Source organism: Mustela erminea, chromosome 7, assembly GCF_009829155.1.
Source record: "Mustela erminea isolate mMusErm1 chromosome 7, mMusErm1.Pri, whole genome shotgun sequence".
NCBI lineage: Eukaryota > Metazoa > Chordata > Mammalia > Carnivora > Mustelidae > Mustela > Mustela erminea.
Genome location: NC_045620.1, coordinates 123,360,768 through 123,382,154, shown reverse-complemented (window position 1 = coordinate 123,382,154; position 21,387 = coordinate 123,360,768). Strand labels below are relative to the sequence as shown.

At 41.7% G+C, this 21,387-nt stretch overlaps 1 protein-coding gene across 2 annotated transcripts in view; it reads right to left on the bottom strand.

The window, feature by feature from the left end:
• ATAD2B (ATPase family AAA domain containing 2B) overlaps positions 1-19,993 on the bottom strand; it is a 151,071-nt gene extending 131,078 nt beyond the window's left edge. The window contains exon 1 of one of the 2 annotated variants that reach the window (XM_032353194.1): positions 19,380-19,993. In XM_032353194.1, coding sequence (XP_032209085.1) covers positions 19,380-19,595 — 216 coding nt within the window. In that variant the 5' untranslated portion in view covers positions 19,596-19,993. The remainder of the gene's footprint in view (positions 1-19,379) is intronic. The other variant, XM_032353193.1, reaches the window with a different exon arrangement.
• Positions 19,994-21,387: the final 1,394 nt, after the last annotated feature.

Here is a 21,387-nt window from a genome sequence, read left to right as displayed (position 1 = left end):
AAGAAGTGTAATGGTGAATTCTAATTTCAAAAAGTTAGGTTTAGAATTCTAGCCAGCAATGTAGGGAGATATCTATCAGGCTGTGGGAAATACAGCTCTGAGACAGAGTGAGGTGAGTACTAGAGATAGATACGACATGATTATAGAAGAATCATAGGTAAGGGGGCCTGGGTTGGTTAAGCATCTGACTTCAGCTCAGATCATGATCTCAGGCTCTTGGAATCCAGCCCCAAGTAGAGCCCCAAGTGGAGCCCCACGTGGGCACCACATTCACCAGGGAGTCTGCTTCTCCCTCTCCCTCTCCCCAGGTGTTTTGTGTGGGCACTCACTCTGTCTCAAATAAATAAAATATTTTAAAAATGTTTAAAAGATGGATCATAGGGGCGCCTGGGTGGCTCAGTGGGTTAAGCCGCTGCCTTCGGCTCAGGTCATGATCTCAGAGTCCTGGGATCGAGTCCCGCATCGGGCTCTCTGCTCAGCGGAGAGAGAGCCTGCTTCCCTCTCTCTCTCTCTGGCTGCCTCTCCGTCTGCTTGTGATTTCTCCCTGTCAAATTAATAAATAAAATCTTTAAAAAAAAAAAAAAAAAAAGATGGATCATAGGTAACATACAGATGAAAAAACAGAGAACAGAACTAAAAAATCTTAAAAAGGCCTACCTTAAATCAAAGAGCAGACAGCTTTTGTATAATTAAGAGAAAAATATATAGTTTTTCACTAAAAAAGGGGAGTGGAAGTTTGTTCCAAAAAGACTTAATGGGAAAAAAGCTGATAAACCTGTGTATTAGTAATTAGAATATCACTGTAACTTCTGATAGGGCAAATTCTCCAAAATGCAGGATAGAAATTGCCAGGTGAAGGACTGAGTGAGCAGTGAGAAAATACAATTGATGACTAAAAAGCTATTACAGGAAGTGTCAGTGTGAAGAAAGAAATGAGACAACAGTCTAAAGAGGTTACAAAGTCAAAAAAGTAAGGGAAGAATTTTTTCTTTTTATTTTTTTTTTGCACCCTTTTTTCTTAAGTAAACTCTACTCCCAATGTGGGGCTCTAGTTCATGAGCCCAAGATCAAGAGTCATGTGCACTTGGGGTACAACCAGGCACCCCAAGAATTTTCTCTTTTAAGATAAAGAGGCATCTGGGTTATTGTGCTTATTTGAATGCTGGTGTCAATAATTCTCAGTTATTCTCCTTTCTAGAGTAAGTTTCTTATTTTCTACTTCCACAGCTCTTCATGAGGCTGTTATCAAGCCTCAGATTAATCTGATGGTTTGCTAATTCACTTATTTCCTTGATTTTCTCATTTTTTAATGTTACACTTGGTCATATTCTTTTTTTCTTTACGTTAACAGTGAGTTAAGTAAGCGTCCAACTCTTGGTTTTGGCTCAGGTCCCGACCCTCCGTCGTGAAATGGAGCCCTGCAACTGGCTCTGTACTCAGTGTGGAATCTGCTTAAGATTCTCTCTCCCTCTCCTTCTCTCTTTCTTACGCTCTCTCTAATAAATAAATCTTTTAAAAAAAAAATGATAAAGACAAAAAAATAAAAAACAGGGGCACCTGGGTGGCTCAGTCCTTAAGCATCTGCCTTCTGCTCAGGTCATGATCCCAGGGTCATGGGATCCAGCCCCGCATCCAGCTCCCCGCTCAGCAGGAAGCCTGCTTCTCCCTCTCCCACTCCCCCTGCATGTGTTCCCTCTCTCACTGTCTCTCTCTCTGTCCAATAAATAAATAAAATCTATAAAATAATTATAATAAATAAATAATTACATGGTCTCTTCTAAATAGAAGGAACCACAGAAGAGAATTAAAAAAAACTTCAGGGGCACCTCAGTGGCTCAGTCTTCACTGTCTGCCTTCAGCTCAGGTTGTGATCCCAGAGTCCTGGGATGGAGCCCCATATCCTGCTGCCTGCTCAGCGGGGAGTCTGCTTCTCCCTCTGCCTTTCCCCCTGCTTGTGTTCCCTGGCAAATAAATAAATAAAATCTTTCTAAAAAATAAATAAATGAGATAAAATTTTAAAGAGTAAGATAACTGATGAGAACAAGATCCTCAAAGAGACAAAAAATAAACAAAATAGGAACATTATCACCCAGCTTAGATCAAAAAGTATATGAGTACAATTAATCTTTTCCAGTTTCCTATATAACACAGTCCTTTTATCTACCTTTTTTCAAAATAAGTACTCCTGCTTTCATGAGAAAGCTTAGAAAAGCAGTCAATTTTTCTTTCAGCAGTTACCATGACTGCAGAAAACAAACTCACACGGCTATTTATTTGCTTAGAGCCAATGCTATTCCAACAAAGTCCTAAAACTTCAGACTCACAAAAGATCCTAAATTTTCCTCACATATCCCAAGAGCAATGGCTTACCAGTTTAAGATTTCTAAACATGAACAAATATATAAAAGGATAAAAAAGAGAGAAAAATATATAGAAATGAGCTGAGGAACTGTGTAAAAAATACAGAAACAGTCTACTATAATTTCAGATACATTTTTCTTAGTGGAAAATAATTTTCAATCTGAAAATAATACATTACTTAAAATAAGAAAGAGGGGCACCTGGGTGGCTCAGTCAGTTGGGCATCTGCCTTCGACTCAGGTCGTGATCTCAGGATCCTGGGATCAAGCCCCATGTTGGGCTCCCTACTCAGTGGGGAGCCTGCTTCTCCCTCTCCCTTTACCCCTCCCCCTGCTTCTGTTCTCTCCCTCCATCTCTCAAATAAATAACACATTAAAAATAAATAAATAAATGAATAAGAAAGAGACATGGGTACAGAAAAATGCCACAGACTTAAATGTCGGACAGGACCAGTCTTATATAGTAGCACTACCCCTGTAATTAAAAAATACTATTCACCTCTTAAGACTGTTTAGAAGAACCAGCTGAGGTAGTCAGGAGTTACAAACGTTATCTACAGACTGACGGCAGATAAACTCTCAAGTAAGGGCACTTGCTTGGCCTTACAGGATTAATATAACTCCATAGGCTTATTAAATTCTATTTAGGGGCACCTGGGTGGCTCAGTGGGTTGAGCCTCTGCCTTCGGCTCGGGTCATGATCTCGGGGTCCTGGGATCGAGCCCCACTTTGGGCTCTCTGCTCAGCAGGGAGCCTACTTCCCCCGCCCCTGCCTCTGCCTACTTGCAATCTCTCCCACTCTGTCAAATAAAAAAAAAATCTTTTTTTAAAAAAATTCTGTTTAGCAAATTCATTTCTTTCACAAACAAAATTTATTAAGCACCTACTGTGTTAGATACTAAAAATACTTGATGGGATGCCTGGGTGGCTCAGTTGGTTAAGCAGCTGCCTTCGGCTCAGGTCATGATCCTGGCGTCCTGGGATCGAGTCCCACATCGGGCTCCTTGCTCCGCGGGGAGCCTGCTTCTCCCTCTGACTCTGTCTGCCTGTGCTCACTCTCGCTCTCTCTCTCTCTGACTAAATAAATAAAATCTTAAAAAAAAAAAAAAATACTTGATGACAAGACAGTCTCTGCTCTTCAAGAAAGTTAAAGCCTGCAGCACCTGGGTGGCTCAGTGGGTTAAGCCTCTGCCTTTGGCTCAGGTCATGATCCCAGGATCCTGGGTTGGAGCCCTCCATCGGGCTCTCTGCTCAGCGGGGAGCCTGCGTCCCCCAGCTCTCTCTGCCTACTTGTGATCTCTCCCTCTGTGTCAAATAAATAAATAAAATCTTTAAAAAAAAAAAAAAAGAAAGAAAGAAAGTTAAAGCCTAACTCCTTATATCAGTCAGTAAAAGTTATATAAAAATTCAGCAATTCTGAGAGTATTGGGGAGTGGGATGCATACTGATTTAACCTATTTAGAGAATAATCTGGAAAACCTATAGAAATTTAAAAGATACATGCCTCTGATCCAGTAATTCCACTTCACCTATTTAAAAAAAGGAATTTTCTACTACATTATTTATAATATTAAAAACATGATGACAGGGACGCCTGGGTGGCTCAGTTGGTTGGACGACTGCCTTCGGCTCAGGTCATGATCCCAGAGTCCCAGGATCGAGTCCCACATCAGGCTCCCAGCTCCATGGGGAGTCTGCTTCTCCCTCTGACCTTCTCCTCGCTCATGCTCTCTCTCACTGTCTCTCTCTCTCAAATAAATAAATAAAATCTTTAAAAAAAAAAAAAAAACACGATGACAACCTGTGTACCAATAGGGAACAGTTACATAAGTGGTATAACGACACAACAAAAAAATTATAAAGTCATCAAAAGAAGGACTAATATAAAAAATTTACATGATACACAGTTTACTATCAAATAATATATAGATTATAATTCCATTTGTTCAAAAGACACACATATAAATCACCCATAAATACATGTGCCATGGTCTGGAAAGATGAGCATCAGCTTTAACAGAAGTTATCACTAGGAAAAATGAACTGGAGGATTAGGGAAGGAGGGGAAGGGCTTATTTTTTTCTGTGCACTTCCATATTGCTTGAGATACTTCTTTCATAATATTTTTAAAGATTTTATTTTACTTGTTTTTAAGGATTTTATTTATTGGGTGCCTGGGTGGCCCAGTGGGTTAAGCCTCTGCCTTCAGCTCAGGTCATGGTCTCAGGGTTGTGGGATCAAGGCCCAGGTTGGGCTCTCTGCTCAGCAGGGAGCTTGCTTCCTCCTCTCTCTCTGCCTGCCTCTCTGCCTACTTGTGATGTCTCTCTCTCTCTGTCAAATAAATAAATAAAATCTTAAAAAAAAAAAATTTTATTTATTGAGAGAGAGAGAACAAGCAGGGGAAAGGGCACAGGGAGGAGAAGCAGACTCCCTGCTGAGCACAGAGCCTGATGCAGGGCTTGATCCCAGGACCCTGAGATCATGAACCAACTGAGCCACCCAAGGACCCCTCAAAATTTTTTTATTTTGTAATTCGTAATTTTTAAATAAAAATGAAATATTTTGTCAAAGAGCTAAGACCTAGAGTCTTACATACTCCTTTATCTTCAGCGTCTATCTGGTACACAGAGTTACTCAATTAACGACATTAAAGAATGTTAAGAAAGACAATTTCCTGCGGCACCTAGCTGGTTCAGTCAGGAGAGCCTGCGACTCTTGAGCTTAGAGTCATGAGTTCAAGCCCCAAGGTGTGTGTAGAGATTACGTTTTTAAAAAGGAATTTAAAAAACAAAAAGAGGGGCACCTGGGTGGCTCAGTGGCTAGGCGTCTGCCTTCGGTTTAGGTCAAGATCCCAGGGTCATGGGATCAAGCCCCACATCAGGCTCCCGGCTCAGCAGGAAGCCGGCTTCTCCCTCTCCCATTCCCCCTGCTTATGTTCCTCACTCACTGTCTCCCACCCTCCCCCCCCCCCGTCAAATAAATAAATTAAAATCTTAAAAAAAAAGAAAGAAAGAAAGAAAATTTCCACTTTCAACTGAACTGCCACTTCTAAATAACTGTATACTCAGCTGGTGCAGCCACTCTGGAAAACAATATGGAGATTCCTCGAAAAGTTGAAAACAGAGCCACCCTACAACCAAGCAATCGCACTACTGGGTATTTACCCCAAAGATACAAATGTAGTGATCCAAAGGGACATCAATGTTTATAGCAGCAATGTTCACAATAGCCAAACTACGGAAAGAGCTCAGATGACAATCAATAGATGAATGAACAAAGATGTGGGATATATAGAGAGAGATATATATACAGATGCATATATATATAAATGTATACATATGAACATATGTAGGTATATATATACACATAAATATGCATCTATATATATGGAATATTACACAGCCTTAAGAAAATGAAATCAAACCAAAATGGTCAACAGAAGACAGCTACTTGGAACACCAAGTAGCTTAAGTAACTGTAAGTTTCTTGTTTACTCAAGTAACTGTCGGGGCGCCTAGGTGGCTCAGTGGGTTAAAGCTTCTGCCTTTGGCTCAGGTCATGATCCCAGGGTCTTGGGATCGAGCCCCGCATCAGGCTCTGTGCTCAGCGGGGAGCCTGCTTCCCACCCCACTCTTTGCCTGCCTCTCTGCCTACTTGTAATCTGTCAAATAAATAAATAAATCTTTAAAAAAAAAAAAAAAGGTAACTCGTAAATTTATCCAGTATGCCATCGAAAGCCCTTAAAAACAGTCTGCTTAATTATAAATTTAGGGACAAAATTTTTCTAGGTGCCAATTTCTGAATAATGAGAATCCCAGAAGTAATACTTGAGAAATGATCATTTTAAATTATTACTAAGAAATAATAAACTGAGGCAACTGGGGGCACCTGGGTGGCTCAGCTGGTTAAACAACTGCCTTCGGCTCAGGTCATGACCTCAATCGAGGTCCTGGGATCAAGTCCCACATCGGGCTCCTCGCTCAGAAGGGAGTCTGCTTCTCCCTCTTCCACCCTCCCTGCTTGTGCTGTCAAATATAAATAAAACCTTTAAAAAAAATTGAGGCAACTGGCTGTTTTGGTCAAAAGAGCATGAACTCGGGTGCCTGGTGGCTCAGTGGGTTAAGCCGCTGCCTTCGGCTCAGGTCATGATCTCAGGGTCCTTGGATCAAGTCCCACATCGGGCTCTCTGCTCAGCAGGGAGCCTGCTTCCCTCTCTCTCTCTGCCTGCCTCTCTGCCTACTTGTGATCTCTGTCTGTCAAATAAATAAAATCTTTAAAAAAAAAAAAAAAAAGAGCATGAACTCATGATCTCAGGGTCATGAGTTCAAGCCCCACGCTAGACGTAGAGATTACTTAAAAATTAAAATTAAAATTAAATGAAGTGAAGTAAGTTGACCACAATTTTAAAAAGATGAAAAATTGCAGAATAAAAGAGCTAAGATTGCCAAAAAAGGGTAAAGGAAAAACCGATGCCTAAAATTAGCAAAATGTCGGGGCGCCTGGGTGTCTCAATTGGTTAAGTGGCTACCTTCAGCTCAGGTCATGATCCCAGGGTCCTGGAATCGACGCCCACATCAGGCTCCCTGCTCAGTGGGGAGCCTGCTTCTCTCTCTCCCTCTGCCTGCCAGTCTACCTGCTTGTGCTCACACTCACGCTCTCACTCTCTCTCTCTCTGAGACAAATAAATAAAATCTTTAAAAAATAAAATAAAATTAGCAAAATGTATGCACAAAGACAAAAAAAAAAAACTATAAGCTTCAAAAGAGCGTGAACACCTACAAAAGAATCATACCAACATCAAACTTCAAGAGGGAAATGTTGAAAAACAAAAATAAAACTGGGGGCATCCACTACCTGATTTCAAGCTTTACTACAAAGCTATGATCACCAAGACAGCATGGTACTGGCATAAAAACAGACACACAGACCAGTGGAACAGAGTAGAGAGCCCAAATATGGACCCTCAACTCTATGGGCAAATAATCCTTGACAAAACAGGAAAAAATATACAGTGGAAAAAAGTCTCTTCAATAAATGGTGCGGGGGGGGGGGGGGCCCCTGGGTGGCTCAGTGGGTAAAGCCGCTGCCTTCGGCTCTGGTCATGATCTCAGGGTCCTGGGATCGAGTCCCGCATCGGGCTCTCTGCTCAGCGGGGAGCCTGCTTCCTCCTTTCTCTCTCTCTGCCTGCCTCTCTGCCTAGTTGTGATCTCTCTCTGTCAAATAAATAAATAAATAATCTTTAAAAATAAAAATAAAAATAAATGGTGCTGGGAAAACTGTGCAGCTATATGTAGAAGAATGAAACTCGACCATTCTCTTATACCATACACAAAGATAAACTCAAAATGGATAAAAGACCTCAACAGTGAGACAGGAATCCATCAGAACCCTAGAGGAGAACATAGGCAGTAATCTCTTCTATATCAGCCACAGCAACTTCTTTCAAGATATGTCCAAAGGCAAAGGAAACAAAAGTGAAAATAAACTTTTGGGACTTCATCAAGAGCAAAAGCTTCTGCACAGCAAAGGAAACAGTCAACAAAACAAAGAGGCAACCCACGGAATGGGAGCAGATATTTGCAAATGACAGTACAGACAAAAGGTTGATATCCAGGATCTATGAAGAACTCCTCAAACTCAACACACACAAAACAATCATATCAAAAAAATGGGCAGAAGATAATGAACAGACACTTCTCCAATGAAGACATCCAAATGGCTATCAGACACATGAGAAAATGTTCATCATCACTAGCCCTCAGGGAGATTCAAATTAAAACCACATTGAGCTATCACCTTACACCAGTTAGAATGGCCAAAATTAGCAAGACAGGAAACAACATGTGTTGGAGGGGATGTGGAGAATGGGGAACCCTCTTATACTGTTGGTGGAAATGCAAGTTGGTGCAGCCTCTTTGGAGAACAGTGTGGAGATTCCTCAAGAAATTAAAAATAGAACTTCCCTATGACCCTGCCATTGCACTACTGGGTATTTACCCCCAAGGATACAGATGTAGTGAAAAGAAGGGCCATCTGTACCCCAATGTTTATAGCAGCAATGGCCACGGTCACCAAACTGTGGAAAGAACCAAGATGCCCTTCAACGGACGAATGGGTAAGGAAGATGTGGTCCATATACACGATGGAGTATTATGCCTCCATCAGAAAGGATGAATACCCAACTTTTGTAGCAACATGGACGGGACTGGAAGAGATTATGCTGAGTGAAATAAGTCAAGCAGAGAGAGTCAATTATCATATGGTTTCACTTATTTGTGGAGCATAACAAATAGTATGGAGGACATGGGGAGTTAGAGAGGAGAAGGGAGTTGGGGGAAATTGGAAGGGGAGGTAAACTATGAGAGACTATGGACTCTGAAAAACAATCTGAGGGGTTTGAAGTGGCGGGGGGGTGGGAGGTTGGGGTACCAGGTGGTGGGTATTATAGAGGGCACGGACTGCATAAAGCACTGGGTGTCGTGCAAAAATAATGAATACTGTTATGCTGAAAATAAATAAATAAAGAGTAACACTGGATACAAGATGACAATAAAGTAATATTCTTTAAGTATTAAACCTAGAATTCTGTATTCAGCTAAATTTTTATTTTAATAAAAGAGCATCAAAAAAAAAAAAAAGAGCATCATGAAAATATTTTCAGCCATGTAATGCTGCAGAGTTTTTCACAAAAAGTCCCAAACTAAAAATATTCTTGAAGGAAGTATTCACAAAGAAGACAAATAAAAGATGATAATATGAAATATAAAAAGATAATCAAATTGATACCTTAAAAAAATTATTCCTACTGGAAAAAACAACAAGTTAAAGAAAAAGAAAAAGTACCTATACCCATAAAAAAAGTCAGAACTAAAATTCTAGACAATACAGATAGGAAGGTGGAACATTACCAGAATATGTTAAATGGCATGTAGTTAGAAAGAACAGGGCGCCTGGGTGGCTCAGTAGGTTAAGGATCCAACTCTTGATTTCAGCTCAGGTCGTAAGATCAAGCCCCTCGACAAACCCCCCCCACAACCCACCCCACTGGAGATCCACACTGGGCTCACTCGTGCTGGATGGGGAGCCAGTTTTAAAGCTTTATGACACGGAGATGAGGCCCAAGGCAAGCTCTGCGCTGGGAGTGGAACCGGCTTAAGATGCTCTCTCCCTCCCCCTGCCCATTCTCTCCCTCCCATTCTAAATAAAATAAATTAAATAAAATCAGAAGGTTCATAAATATGACCTATTAGACATAATCTATGCAAAATCCACATTCTTTTGAAATATACACAGAACTAAAACTAATCATTTACTAAAACTAATCATAAATAAGGTGACAAATATAAATCAGAATTTCAAAAGACTGAAATCATAAGGAGTATGTACTCTGAACACAGTGGTATTAGACTAGAATAACAAAAAGATAATTATAAAATAATTGCCCCTTCAATTATTCTTGACAATACTTCTTGACAATCACTGAATCTAGAATAAAGCAGGAAAGAAATTAGAAACAATTCTAAAAGAAAAAGTTTCTTTAAAAATATAGGGAGAGGGGCTCCTGGGTGGCTTAGTCAGCTGGGAATCTGCTTAGAGCTCAGGCTGTGATCTCAGGGAGTCCTGGGATTGAGCCACGCATCAGGCTCCCTCGCCAGAGGGGAGCCTGCTTCTGCTTCTTCATTCTCCCCTCCTGCTCTCCCTGCTTATGCACTCCCTTTCTCAAATAAATTTTTAAAAAAATAAAAAATAAAAATATATAGAGGGATACCTGAGTGGCTCAGTCAGTTAAGCATCTGCCTTCAGCTCAGGTCATGGTCCCAGCAACCTGGGATGGAGTCCCTCACTGGGCTCCTTGCTCAGTGGAGAGCCTGCTTCTCCCTCTGCCTGCTTCTCCCCCCTACTTGTGCACACTCTCTCTCTCTGACAGATAAATAGAATCTTAAAAACAAAATAAAGTTTTTAAAATAAATAAGGGGGGCCAGGGGGATAAACAGGAGCTCCTGGCTGGCTCAGTCTGTAGAGCATGCAGCTCTTGATCTTGGAGTGATGAGTTTAAGGCCCAGGTTGGGTACAGAACTTACTTTAAAATATTAAATTAAATTAAATACACACACACACACGTATATATATACACACACATATATATACATATATATACATAACAGTAAGATTTGAACAACAAAAAAATTAGGTAGAATCCTAATATGAGACGAGAGACAGCACCTGGGTGGCTCAGTGGTTAAGCGTCTGCCTTCAGCTGAGGTCACGATCCCAGGGACCTGGGATCAAGTCCTGCATCCTCGAACATCCAGCTCAGCAGAGAGTCTGCTTCTCCCTCTACCCCTTCCCCCGCTACCAACCCCCGCCCCACGATGTTGGTGCACGCATGCTCTCTCTTGCAAAATAAGTAAAATCTTTTAAAAAGAGGGAGACAAGATTTTAGTATCAAATAATCAATCCACACTATATCAAAAACATTACTATGGACATAAAGTGTTGTTCATAAAATTAGTAACAAAAGAAATTAAAAAGCTAGGTATTAACTAACAATGTACTATATACTGGCTAATTAAACATAATAAAAAATAATAAATAAAAATTCCATAGGAATCCGGGGGAGGGGGCTAGATATTCCCAAATACTGGCAGGTGTCTGGGGATACAGGACCCCCTATAAACTACTATTAGAAGTAGAAACCAGAGCAGCAAATGTGAAGTAATATTTAAATACATGTATCCTCTGTTCCACTTCTGGGTATCTCAAAGAAATTCCTATACCAAGTCCTCAAGGGACGTTTTATGAGGATGTTAACTGCAGCATATAACATAAAAAGACTGCAATGCACAATTCCAGGGGATACAATTCACATAGACTACAGTGTGAATGGTGCCTCCTTGACTTTTTACAACATGGCAGTCCTGTAAGAGTGAACCAAAGACAAAAATGCTTGCCCATACTTACTCACACTTACCCACACTTGCCCACTTACATTTAATGTAGTTGTACTTCATAAATATTTATTGACTGAATGAAAAAACAAAGGAATAAGCAAGCCTCACCACCAAAGTTAGGCTGAATTTTCTCCAAGTTCCTGTCTTGGAGATGAGAGAATATATCATTTTATGGCGATGTGAAGCACCACTGGTCCAGAGATTCTAATTTGGGTCCTAGAATACAGACACAAACTAATAATGCTAAACATGTTTAATTCACTAGTATGTATCTCTATTTATAAGTATGCTATATAATCTCTTTTCAAGAGGTTTAAAGCATGACACATTTTTTTTTTTTTCAAATGGAAAACACTTACCTACCCCCTCAAATAAACAGATTCTCAGAGCATAAAAGAAAATGTACACACAGGGTGCCTGGGTGGCTCAGTGGGTTGGGCAACTCCCTTCAGCTCAGGTCATGATCCTGGAGTTCCCAGATTGAGTACTACATTGGGCTCCCTGCTTGGCAGGGAGTCTGCTTCTCCCTCTGACCTTCCCCACTCTCACGCTGGCTCTCTCTTATTCTCTCTTTCAAATAAATAAATAAAATCTTTTTTTTAGATGTTTTAAAAAAAAGAAAACGTACACACTTTTGACAAATATCACAGAGCAGAGGGGACAGATGGCAGCACAAGTACACCTCTAATGTAGACCACAATGCTCCAGATTTACTCTCTTTATAGAGATTTTTTTCCCCGAGTCATCTTTACAATACTGCAAAATGATCTCTCTACAACGTATCTGCTCATCTTCCTACACCCACCCCCTGAAGTAAGGCAGCAATTACTGAAAATCACTATCCAATATTTCATATCCCTATAGGCCACTATTCCCACTTTTAGTCCCAATACGTAATCCAAGACACAACTCTAGATAGTCTATACACAGTATGTAGAGAATTTCCCGACTGCACAACAGCCGCCTTCTTTCCTTTGCCAGATATTTGTGGAAACTACTGACTGAACAGCATCAAAGAATAGTGATAGGGGCGCCTGGGTGGCTCAGTGGGTTAAAGCCTCTGCCTTCGGCTCAGGTCATGATCCCAGGGTCCTAGGATCAAGCCCCACGTCGGGCTCTCTGCTCCACAGGGAGCCTGCTTCCGCCTCTCTCTCTCTCTGCCTGCCTCTCTGCCTACTTGTGATTTCTCTGTCAAATAAATAAAATCTTTAAAAAAAAAAAAAAAAGAATAGTGATAAGTACAGATGAGACAGTAAGATACCAAAGTGGAGAAAACAGAACTAGATTTAAATATGAAATCCACTTATTACCTATTTAATATTACTTATTACCTACTATTTATTACCTAATTGGTCTTCTACATGCCATTTAACCTTTTTGACAACTCATTTCCTCAACTGTAAAATGGGGGTACCATCACCTGCCTTACAGGGTTGCAGGGATTAAATGAGACAGCATTAAACACCTGGCATGAAATGCTAAATAAACCTTAGTTTACTCTCCTTATCAGGCTACCACTAATAGGCAGAAAAGCAAAATGCAACAAGTAAATACAGCTCAAGTAAAGCCTGCAAACATGAAAATAATTTAAAAATGAGGCATACTTGAAACACCAAAGTGGCTCAGTCGGTTAAGAATCTACTTTCAGCTCAGGTCATGAGCCCAGGGTCCTGGGATCGAGTTCCGCATCGGGTTCCTTGCTCAGGAGGGAGCCTGCTTCTCCCTCTGCCTGCCACTCCCCCTGCTTTTGCACGCACGCTCTCTCTCTCTCGCTCTCTGACAAATAAACAAAATCTTAAAAAAAAAAAAAAAGAAGAAGAAGAAGAAGAAAAAGAAAAAGAAAGAGTAGGCATAGCTTTAAAGAAATAAATAAAATAAATAAAATGAAGCATACTTTCCATTCACTCATTCAAAAATTATTTACTGCGCACTATGTTTGGCAGGCAATACTACCAGCATTCAGGATACAGCTGTAAATACAATTTTTGTCTTTAAAGAACCTCAAACATTGGGCGCCTGGGTGGCTCAGTGGGTTAAGCCGCTGCCTTCGGCTCAGGTCATGATCTCAGGGTCCTAGGATCGAGTCCCGCATCGGGCTCTCTGCTCAGCAGGGAGCCTGCTTCCCTTCCTCTCTCTCTGCCTGCCTCTCCGTCTACTTGTGATTTCTCTCTGTCAAATAAATAAATAAAATCTTAAAAAAAAAAAAAAAGAACCTCAAACATTTCCACTTAAAACACTGAGTAAAGGATTAGAACTCACCCCACTGATTTAGCCCCTACTTGAACTGACTTGTCTTGTTAATAATTTCTTGTATGTATACTATGTGTATACTTATACCCCTAAAAGTAGGGACTGTATTTTTTTAATCTTCTATTCTCAAACTCCAAACATCTTTATTTTCACAACATAATTGGCTCCTTAACACCCTATTCATTAACAGAAATGTATTGAGCATCTTCTATGTGTGGGATGTGGCACTAGCCCCTTGGAATATAGCAACTGAGGGAAAATAAGATTCAGTGCCGACCCTCCTGAAGCTTATACACTATTCTAGTAGAAAAGTCTAGGAGGGGCGCCTGGGTGGCTCAGTGGGTTAAGCCGCTGCCTTCGGCTCAGGTCATGATCTCAGGGTCCTGGGATCGAGTCCCGCATCGGGCTCTCTGCTCAGCAGGGAGCCTGCTTCCTTCTCTCTCTCTCTCTGCCTGCCTCTCAGTGTACTTGTAATTTCTCTCTGTCAAATAAATAAATAAAATCTTTAAAAAAAAAAAAAAAAAAAAAAAGAAAAGTCTAGGAATTTTTTTTTTTTTTAAATAAGTTCTACCCCCAACGTAGGTCTTGAACTCATGACCCCAAAATCAAGAGTCTCGTGCTCTCCCAACTAAGCCAGCCAGGTACCCCCAAGGGAGAAAAATTTTAACCAAAGATATATATTCTACCTCCAGATGAAACTAAAATAACAATCTAAAAATGAAAAAAAATACAAAATAGTTAAAGTTCAAAAGCACCTGAAGTTTAGAATCTTACAGCATATACTCAAACTGTAATTTAGAAGTTAGATGTCTTTTTCTTTCTTTCTTTCTTTTTTATTTAGGATTTTATTTATTGGGATATCTGGGTGGCTCAGTCCATTAAGCATCTGCCTTCAGCTCAGGTCATGATCCCAGCCAGGGTCCTGGGATGGAGCACTACATCAGGCTCCTTGCTTAGCTGGAATCCTGCTTCTTCCTCTACCTGCCACTCCCCGGCTTGTGCTCTCTCTCTCTCTCTGGCAAATAAATAAATAAAATCTTTTTTTTTTTTTTTTTTTTTTTGAGAGAGAGAGAGAGAATGAGCAGGAAGAGGGAGAAGCAGACTCCCAGATGAGCAGGGAGCACAATGCAGGGCTCGATTCCAGGACCCCAGGATCATGACCTGAGCAGAAGGCAGATGCTTGACCAACTGAGCCACCCACCCAGACACCCCTTCAGATGTCTTTTCTATCATTTGATATAAGCCACGCACAACATACCTCTATAAAACTGCCTAGTTTATATTTAAACACAACATTTTATGTATGGTTTTCCCCTCTAACTTTGCACTTTCGTAGAAGTTTTTATCCAAAAATCCCAACTGCCTTTTACTCAATAGCTCATTTTTCATGAAATCCTCCCACAGCAGAGAGGTTTAACAAAGATAAAATAGTCCCAATAAAAGACCAAAACCCAAATACCAAGAAATCAACTCAGTAGGGGACACAAATGAAATTTCATTGTGTATGTGTGAAAAGTAATGCCAAATATACAATTCAGAGTAATACAACACATTTCTGAGGTGGATCCTTGAAGAAACAGGATCACTCTTCATTCAGGCTAAGCTACTGGTTTGGGCCTTAGCCCTCCTAGCAAGTAATAATCCTATATCACCCGTCCAGCTGGTTTCTAGAGGCTACAGATTTATCTATAATAAGGTATTTAGGGAACATGCAATCAAGGACCTATCAAAGAATGGTTACAAAGACTACGTGCCAGCGAAAATGCTTTAAGGAATTAATATAGATTCACTGACACAGATATTTTAAGTTTCATCCATGACCTTAAAAACTGAAACTGAGTATCTAGACTACAGAAATGGCCAGTAACTGAATTGTTTAAAGTTGAATTTTCAGGGGCGCCTGAGTGGCTCAGTCTGTTGGGCATATCTGTGTTTGGCTCAGATCATGATCCCAAGGTCCTGGAATGGAGGAGCCCTTCATGGGGCTCCCTGCTCATTGGGGAGCCTGCTTCTCCCTCTTCTTCTGCCTGCAGCTCTGCTTATTTGTGCTTTCTTTCTCTCTGCCAAATGGATAAATAAAATCTTTAAAAATAATAATAATAGGGTGCCAGGTGGCTCAGTTGGTTAAGCAGCTACCTTGGGCTCAGGTCATGATCCCAGGGTCCTGGGATGGAGTCCCACATCAGGCTCCCTGCTCAGCAGAGAGCCTGCTTCTCTCTCTCTCCCTCTGCCTGCCGCTCTGCCTACTTGAGCTCTCTATCTCCCTGTCAAATAAATAAATAAAATCTTTTAAAAATAATAATAATAAACTAAAAGAATAAAGTTGCATTTTCAGTTGGCTACCACAGGTAATCCTATGAACACCATAGCTATTTTGGTTCAAAACTGTGACAGGGGACATTGTTTAGCACATTACTCAAGACCCTGATACATATGACAAAAACTTGCTCTACTCTGAAGAACTTGTGTTTTTACCTACTCATCTGAGTGTTCTATGCATTACTACATTTTGCTTTCAGACTTCTTTTTCATGTTTAACCATCAATTTCTACCACTCTGCTTCTATTGTGTTGGTAAATGCATGGGTGTTGGAAAAGAATAAGTACAAGGTGATAAAAGAGCATACTAAAAAAGGACTCAAAGACTTTTTTTAATGAAATTAAGATAAAGCAAGTTTACCTATAAAGTTACTCAAAATACTTATTCTAACCCTCTCAACAAAGATGGGGCCTCAGAATGTACTATATAACCTTCCCCAAAAACATAACACACTAGTGATGAAGTCAAAAGCAAACAGGCCTAACAGAAATAAAAAAAGAGCTGAAATATTTTTCAAAAACTGCTTTCCAATTCTGGGAATATAATATTAGTTTGCTGAGAGTGACTCTTTGGTGGAGCAAATAAATGTTAATTGATCATATTAACTGACCTAAAAGAGGTGAAATTTTATACATACTAAACAAACAAAAAAACCCAGTTATCAGAGTATCACAACTAACTACATAAATCAAGTTGACATTTAAAAAGTTTGGGAACGGGGTGCCTGGGCTGTGCCTTCAGCTCAGGTCATAATCCTAGAATCCTGGGATCGAGCCCCCCCCCCCATTGGGCTTCCTGTTTGTTGGGAAGCCTGCTTCTCTCTCTCCCTCTGCCTGCCACTTCCCCTGCTTATGTTCTTTCTCTCTCTCTCTCTCTCTCTCAAATAAATAAATAAATAAATAATCATTAAAAATAAAATCTGTAGGCACAAGAAAATCATGGTCATAACCTACAAAATGTATCATATGTGTATTTCCCAATTCTACACATACTTGGGGGGGAAAAGGCAAAATTATTGGCACAGCTCATGGTCCTATGACTTTTAAAGCAAATGAAGTAACTCTAAACAGCACATGAAATCTAAAAAGCATCCAGAAAGTTGAGAGGAGTAAGGGAAGAAATCAGCATCAGGTGTAAAGTGAAGAACGTAAGACAAGAAAAAGGAGGACCTCCTTAATTATGTATCTTATAAAAAGGAACAAATTTCTTCCTACAAAAATAAGGGTCTCCTAAAGCAACAGCATGAACAACTCCATTTTCCAACAAGTAAGTCATTACAAACACTAGCAAATGGCTAAAACTCCAAAGACACAGAGGGTACCTATTTAAATACACAGGAAAGAGTACTAAATTCTTGCAATTCATAAAACGAACTTGAGAGAAGAACTTACCACACTCGTATCAACCCACCTTAGAAATACATACAAGGAAATATTCAGATATCGCTTTGTAAATATATAGTCCATAAACTTAAACTCAGAATTATAACTTATCCACTTTTAAAGGACCGATGACAGGATTAGTAAATTTCTTAAATTTCTCAGAGAAAGCCATTAGATCATTCTATCACCTACTACAGCCAGAAGACAAGTCTAAAACAGAAAAACAAATATTTTAAAGTAAATCTTCATCAGCCTGTTATTTACAGCCTTTTAAAACATTTTCAAGGGATCCTTGAAACAAAGTTTCATTAGCATCCTTCTAGAAAAAGCTGTACTGCCTTTCATTCCTCCAGCCATTTAAAAGCTACCAAACATTCATTTCTACATTAGATTATTGATTCCTTGCCTTTTAACATCTCCGTAACAGCTGCTTGACAAATTACTTCACCTTATTCCTCAGGGGGTAAGGACAGCATGATATCCATGAATTCAAAAATGGGACCACAAACTGATCAGTGACAGATGAGCTAATTGCTTCAGATGAATTAGATACTGCTCTAATAGACTAGGCATTCAAACCATTATACTACAATTAAATGCTTACACTCTAAATATTTTTCTTGTACTTAGGTGTAGAAGACAGACCTTTCTTAAATTTACTTCCTTTTTAAAATATATGTCAGCTTCAGAAAGTCTATAAGCTTGTACACATTGGGAGTAATTTCTACAAAGTGCCAAGTTTTCAAAATAATTATTCTAAATAGTATGTACAACTTTCAGATTTAGCTTTCTTATTTCAACCTAAGAGAAGTTCGCCCCAAAAGAGTCTAACGAGACAGTTTTTTAAAATGTTTTCCAGACTTTTAGCAAAATAAAAACCAAATACATTTTCAGAGATACAATAAATATATTTCAGGCTAGTACAGAATAATGTATGATTATTTCCCTCAGTTCATTCTGATTAGTGTCTGAAGAGTCTGTGATAGAGAAAAAGCACACACAAACCATAATCTTGCAGACCCCATAGAAAATAAAATATTGTTTCCCTCCCACAATAACATAATGGTGTGAAATCAAAGGAGCATTTTAAATGAATAACCCTTTCCAACCAAATTAGTCTCAGTAAATTAGCCTCTTGCTAGACAGAAGCAATACTCTTTTCTGAATTCATAACCAATCTCCTAACACAAACTTCTCCATTCCCTTAAAGTGACAAAACAAGTGCTAGCTTAGAGTTTTATAAAATAAGCTCTTTCGACCACTTTTTTTTAAAAAAACTAAATCTCCAGCCTTCTTCAAATGTCACGTGTGCGACTGTGTGACCATCGTGTCAATTCACCTTCTATCAACTATTCCCATAACAAAAATGCAGACATCCAGGAAACCATACAATCTGAAGACAGTGTGTACAATCCAAAACATTCGACGTGCCCCTTTTGAGACTTGAAGCTCTACTGGAAAGCTCTCCTGGGTCCCTGCTAGAACCCTGGCTCGCTAGCTGGCTGATTCCCCAGCCACCAAAATCCTGCTTGATCTCTGCTGCCTGGAGAGGCGATAGCGTTGATTTTGTTTCTAAAGTTGGTGTCAGAGCAGCTCCAAACTTTTTTCAGCATCCCTGCCTGGCTGCCAACTGGAGCTCTCCGTTCACTTCCTCACCAACTTGAACCACCCCCAAACAGTTTGAGAGTAAGCTGGAGTTGAGACACCGGCAGGAGCTGACACACTTACAAGAAGGGTTTGACACCGCAGAAAACTTTCACTTCTCTTCCCCAGCCCTTCCACCCGGGGACTCCGGCCCTCCGCTCCGGCTTCCCTAGAATTCCCCTCTAAGGCACGGCAAGGACACGGAAAGCCGACCGTTCTGATGTCCCCGAAAAGACCCCCCAGAGCTCTCTCCCCCCACACTCCAGTCCTGTTCCTCACACAAAAGAGCCGGACCAGCAAAGCTGTCGCAGCCCTGCCTAGCCGGGTGCCATCCTTCACCGCACCCGCAGACCCGGTCCCCAGCCGCCCAAGCGGTCTCCGCTGGAGGCTTCCTGCCCTAACCCGGCCAGACAAAGCCCCGGCGGCCGGGCCGGCCCTCGCCAGCCTCCGGACTCGGGCCGCCGCGCTCTTACCCGGGCCTCTTCCAGAGCGACGCCGGCGCCACCGCTTCCCCCGGCCTTGGCGCCGGGGCAGCTGGCAGCGCGGGTCTTGGAGGAGCGGGTCCGAGAGGAGATGAAATGGCTGCTGCCTCCGGTCGCCCCAGGCTCTGCTCCGGCCCCAGGCCCAGGCCCGGGCCCAGGCGACTTCGACCCGAGAAGACGCAGAGAGCTCTTCCGGGTGTTCACCATGGTCCAGCCAGGAGGACGGGGTCCACACCGCGCCCGCCGCGCCCGGGAGAGCCAAGGAAGGCCGGCCCGCCGGCCGGGCAATCAGGGCCAGTGGAGCCGGGCCGGGAGAGACGAGCCGACCCGCACTCTGCGGAGCGTAGACGAGGACAGGCGAGAGTAGGGCAGAGGAAGAGAAGTAGGCGTGAGAAGGCAGAAAGCGGGAAGCGGGAGCGATGCTCCAGGCCGACAGCTCAGACCCTCCACCGGCTTCACCCTCCTCAGCGGGAGCCAAGCGGAGCCGCCATTTCTGCCCCTTTCTCTCTCGCTCTCGCTCTCGAGCTCCGTGCGTCAGGGATCCAGCGCCGCAGGGCCGACGAGACCGTGCTTCCGGCCGTGGCCGCTGCGGGGCGCTGCAAGGCTGGCCAGCCCTTCTCCTGCCTGGTTTCCCCCTCCTCTCCCTCCGCCCCTCGAGGAGACCCCGCCCAGCGGCGCGGCGTCAGCGCTCGGCGGCCCGAGAAGGGACGCTCTGGGCTGTGGGAGCTCTATGGTTTCCAGGTCTGGCTGGGCGTCCGGGAGGGGGATGGGACTAACCAGAAGGGGCTTGGGGGTGAGAGAGCGCAGGAGCTGTCTTTGGAATTCTCACTACCTTCCCGACCCTAGTACCCTAGCATCTGCACCATCGCCCCAGATGGGCTGCATGGAGTAAGGAACGACCGACAAAGGCGGGAGATAGACGGGAACACGAGGGCGCGGTGACCTGAGTTGGAAATCCCAGAGGTGTCTGAAGCAGGACACCGAACTTGAGTCTCACTTTTCGTGGCTGTAAAAATAAGACTCTAGTAGAATAGATCTATGCGGCTTCTGGCACGTGTGAAGTTTAAGGAAGTACAAACGCTAGGCCCCTGCGTCTGTATACAAAACAAGAAAGGGTCGTTTTCTGTATGTAACCTTAGCCAGGTAGATGAAAGAATCACAAAGAATGAATTCTTTCTCTTAAGAGTCTCCTTTATCACGGTCGCTCCCACCCGCGCAAGAATTACGAATATATAAAGCTGAACACAAAGTATAAAATTTGTGATTTAACTTTCAAGGTTTAAAACAATATGAAAATCTCTCCAGTAAAGTAGAAATTATGTTAATTTCACCAAAATTCTCGATATTTTCGCGATAGTCTGTTATTCACTGGGCTTAAATTCTTCCCGTTTGCTGCAGTAAGAACAATTGAAGGCTCAAGAAAAATCCTGTAAAAATACTCAAGCTGCATCAAAATTAAAGCATTCTGGCCATCTAAGCGCCGTCGTTGAACAAAACTTCGTCCAGCACCGAATGGAGGTAATAGTTCTGCTTGGAAAGAAGTATGGATGCCAGGATAATAGGCGAAGTCCACTTCCATTATTGCAACATACCACCCACCACTTAAAAACCAGCGTCTTATGGGTGTGGAGACCTTATAATGGAAACAGACCTGGTTTTCTTGAATCAGTTAGCTTTGTAGGAGACCCCTGAAGGGAATACAGTTTTCCTATAGAAAGAGGCTGGTTTAAAAAAAAAAAAAAAGTAATAGAGAGACAGGTTTTCGTTTGTATATGAAGTGTCCTGCATGCAAATTAGAATATGAAGGATTTGTGTGCTTTCCTCCCTGTTTTGTTTCTGTCTTTGTTTATATAGTCCTCCATTGAGAAAGCCAGATATGATTTGAGCTATTATTCTTGATGAGAGGGCAAAACACAAGCTGGCAGCCCATAAAGCACCCCCCCCCTTAAGGTACCATATGTATATATTTAATTTTCCTCAGGCACTAGTGGCTGCCTAA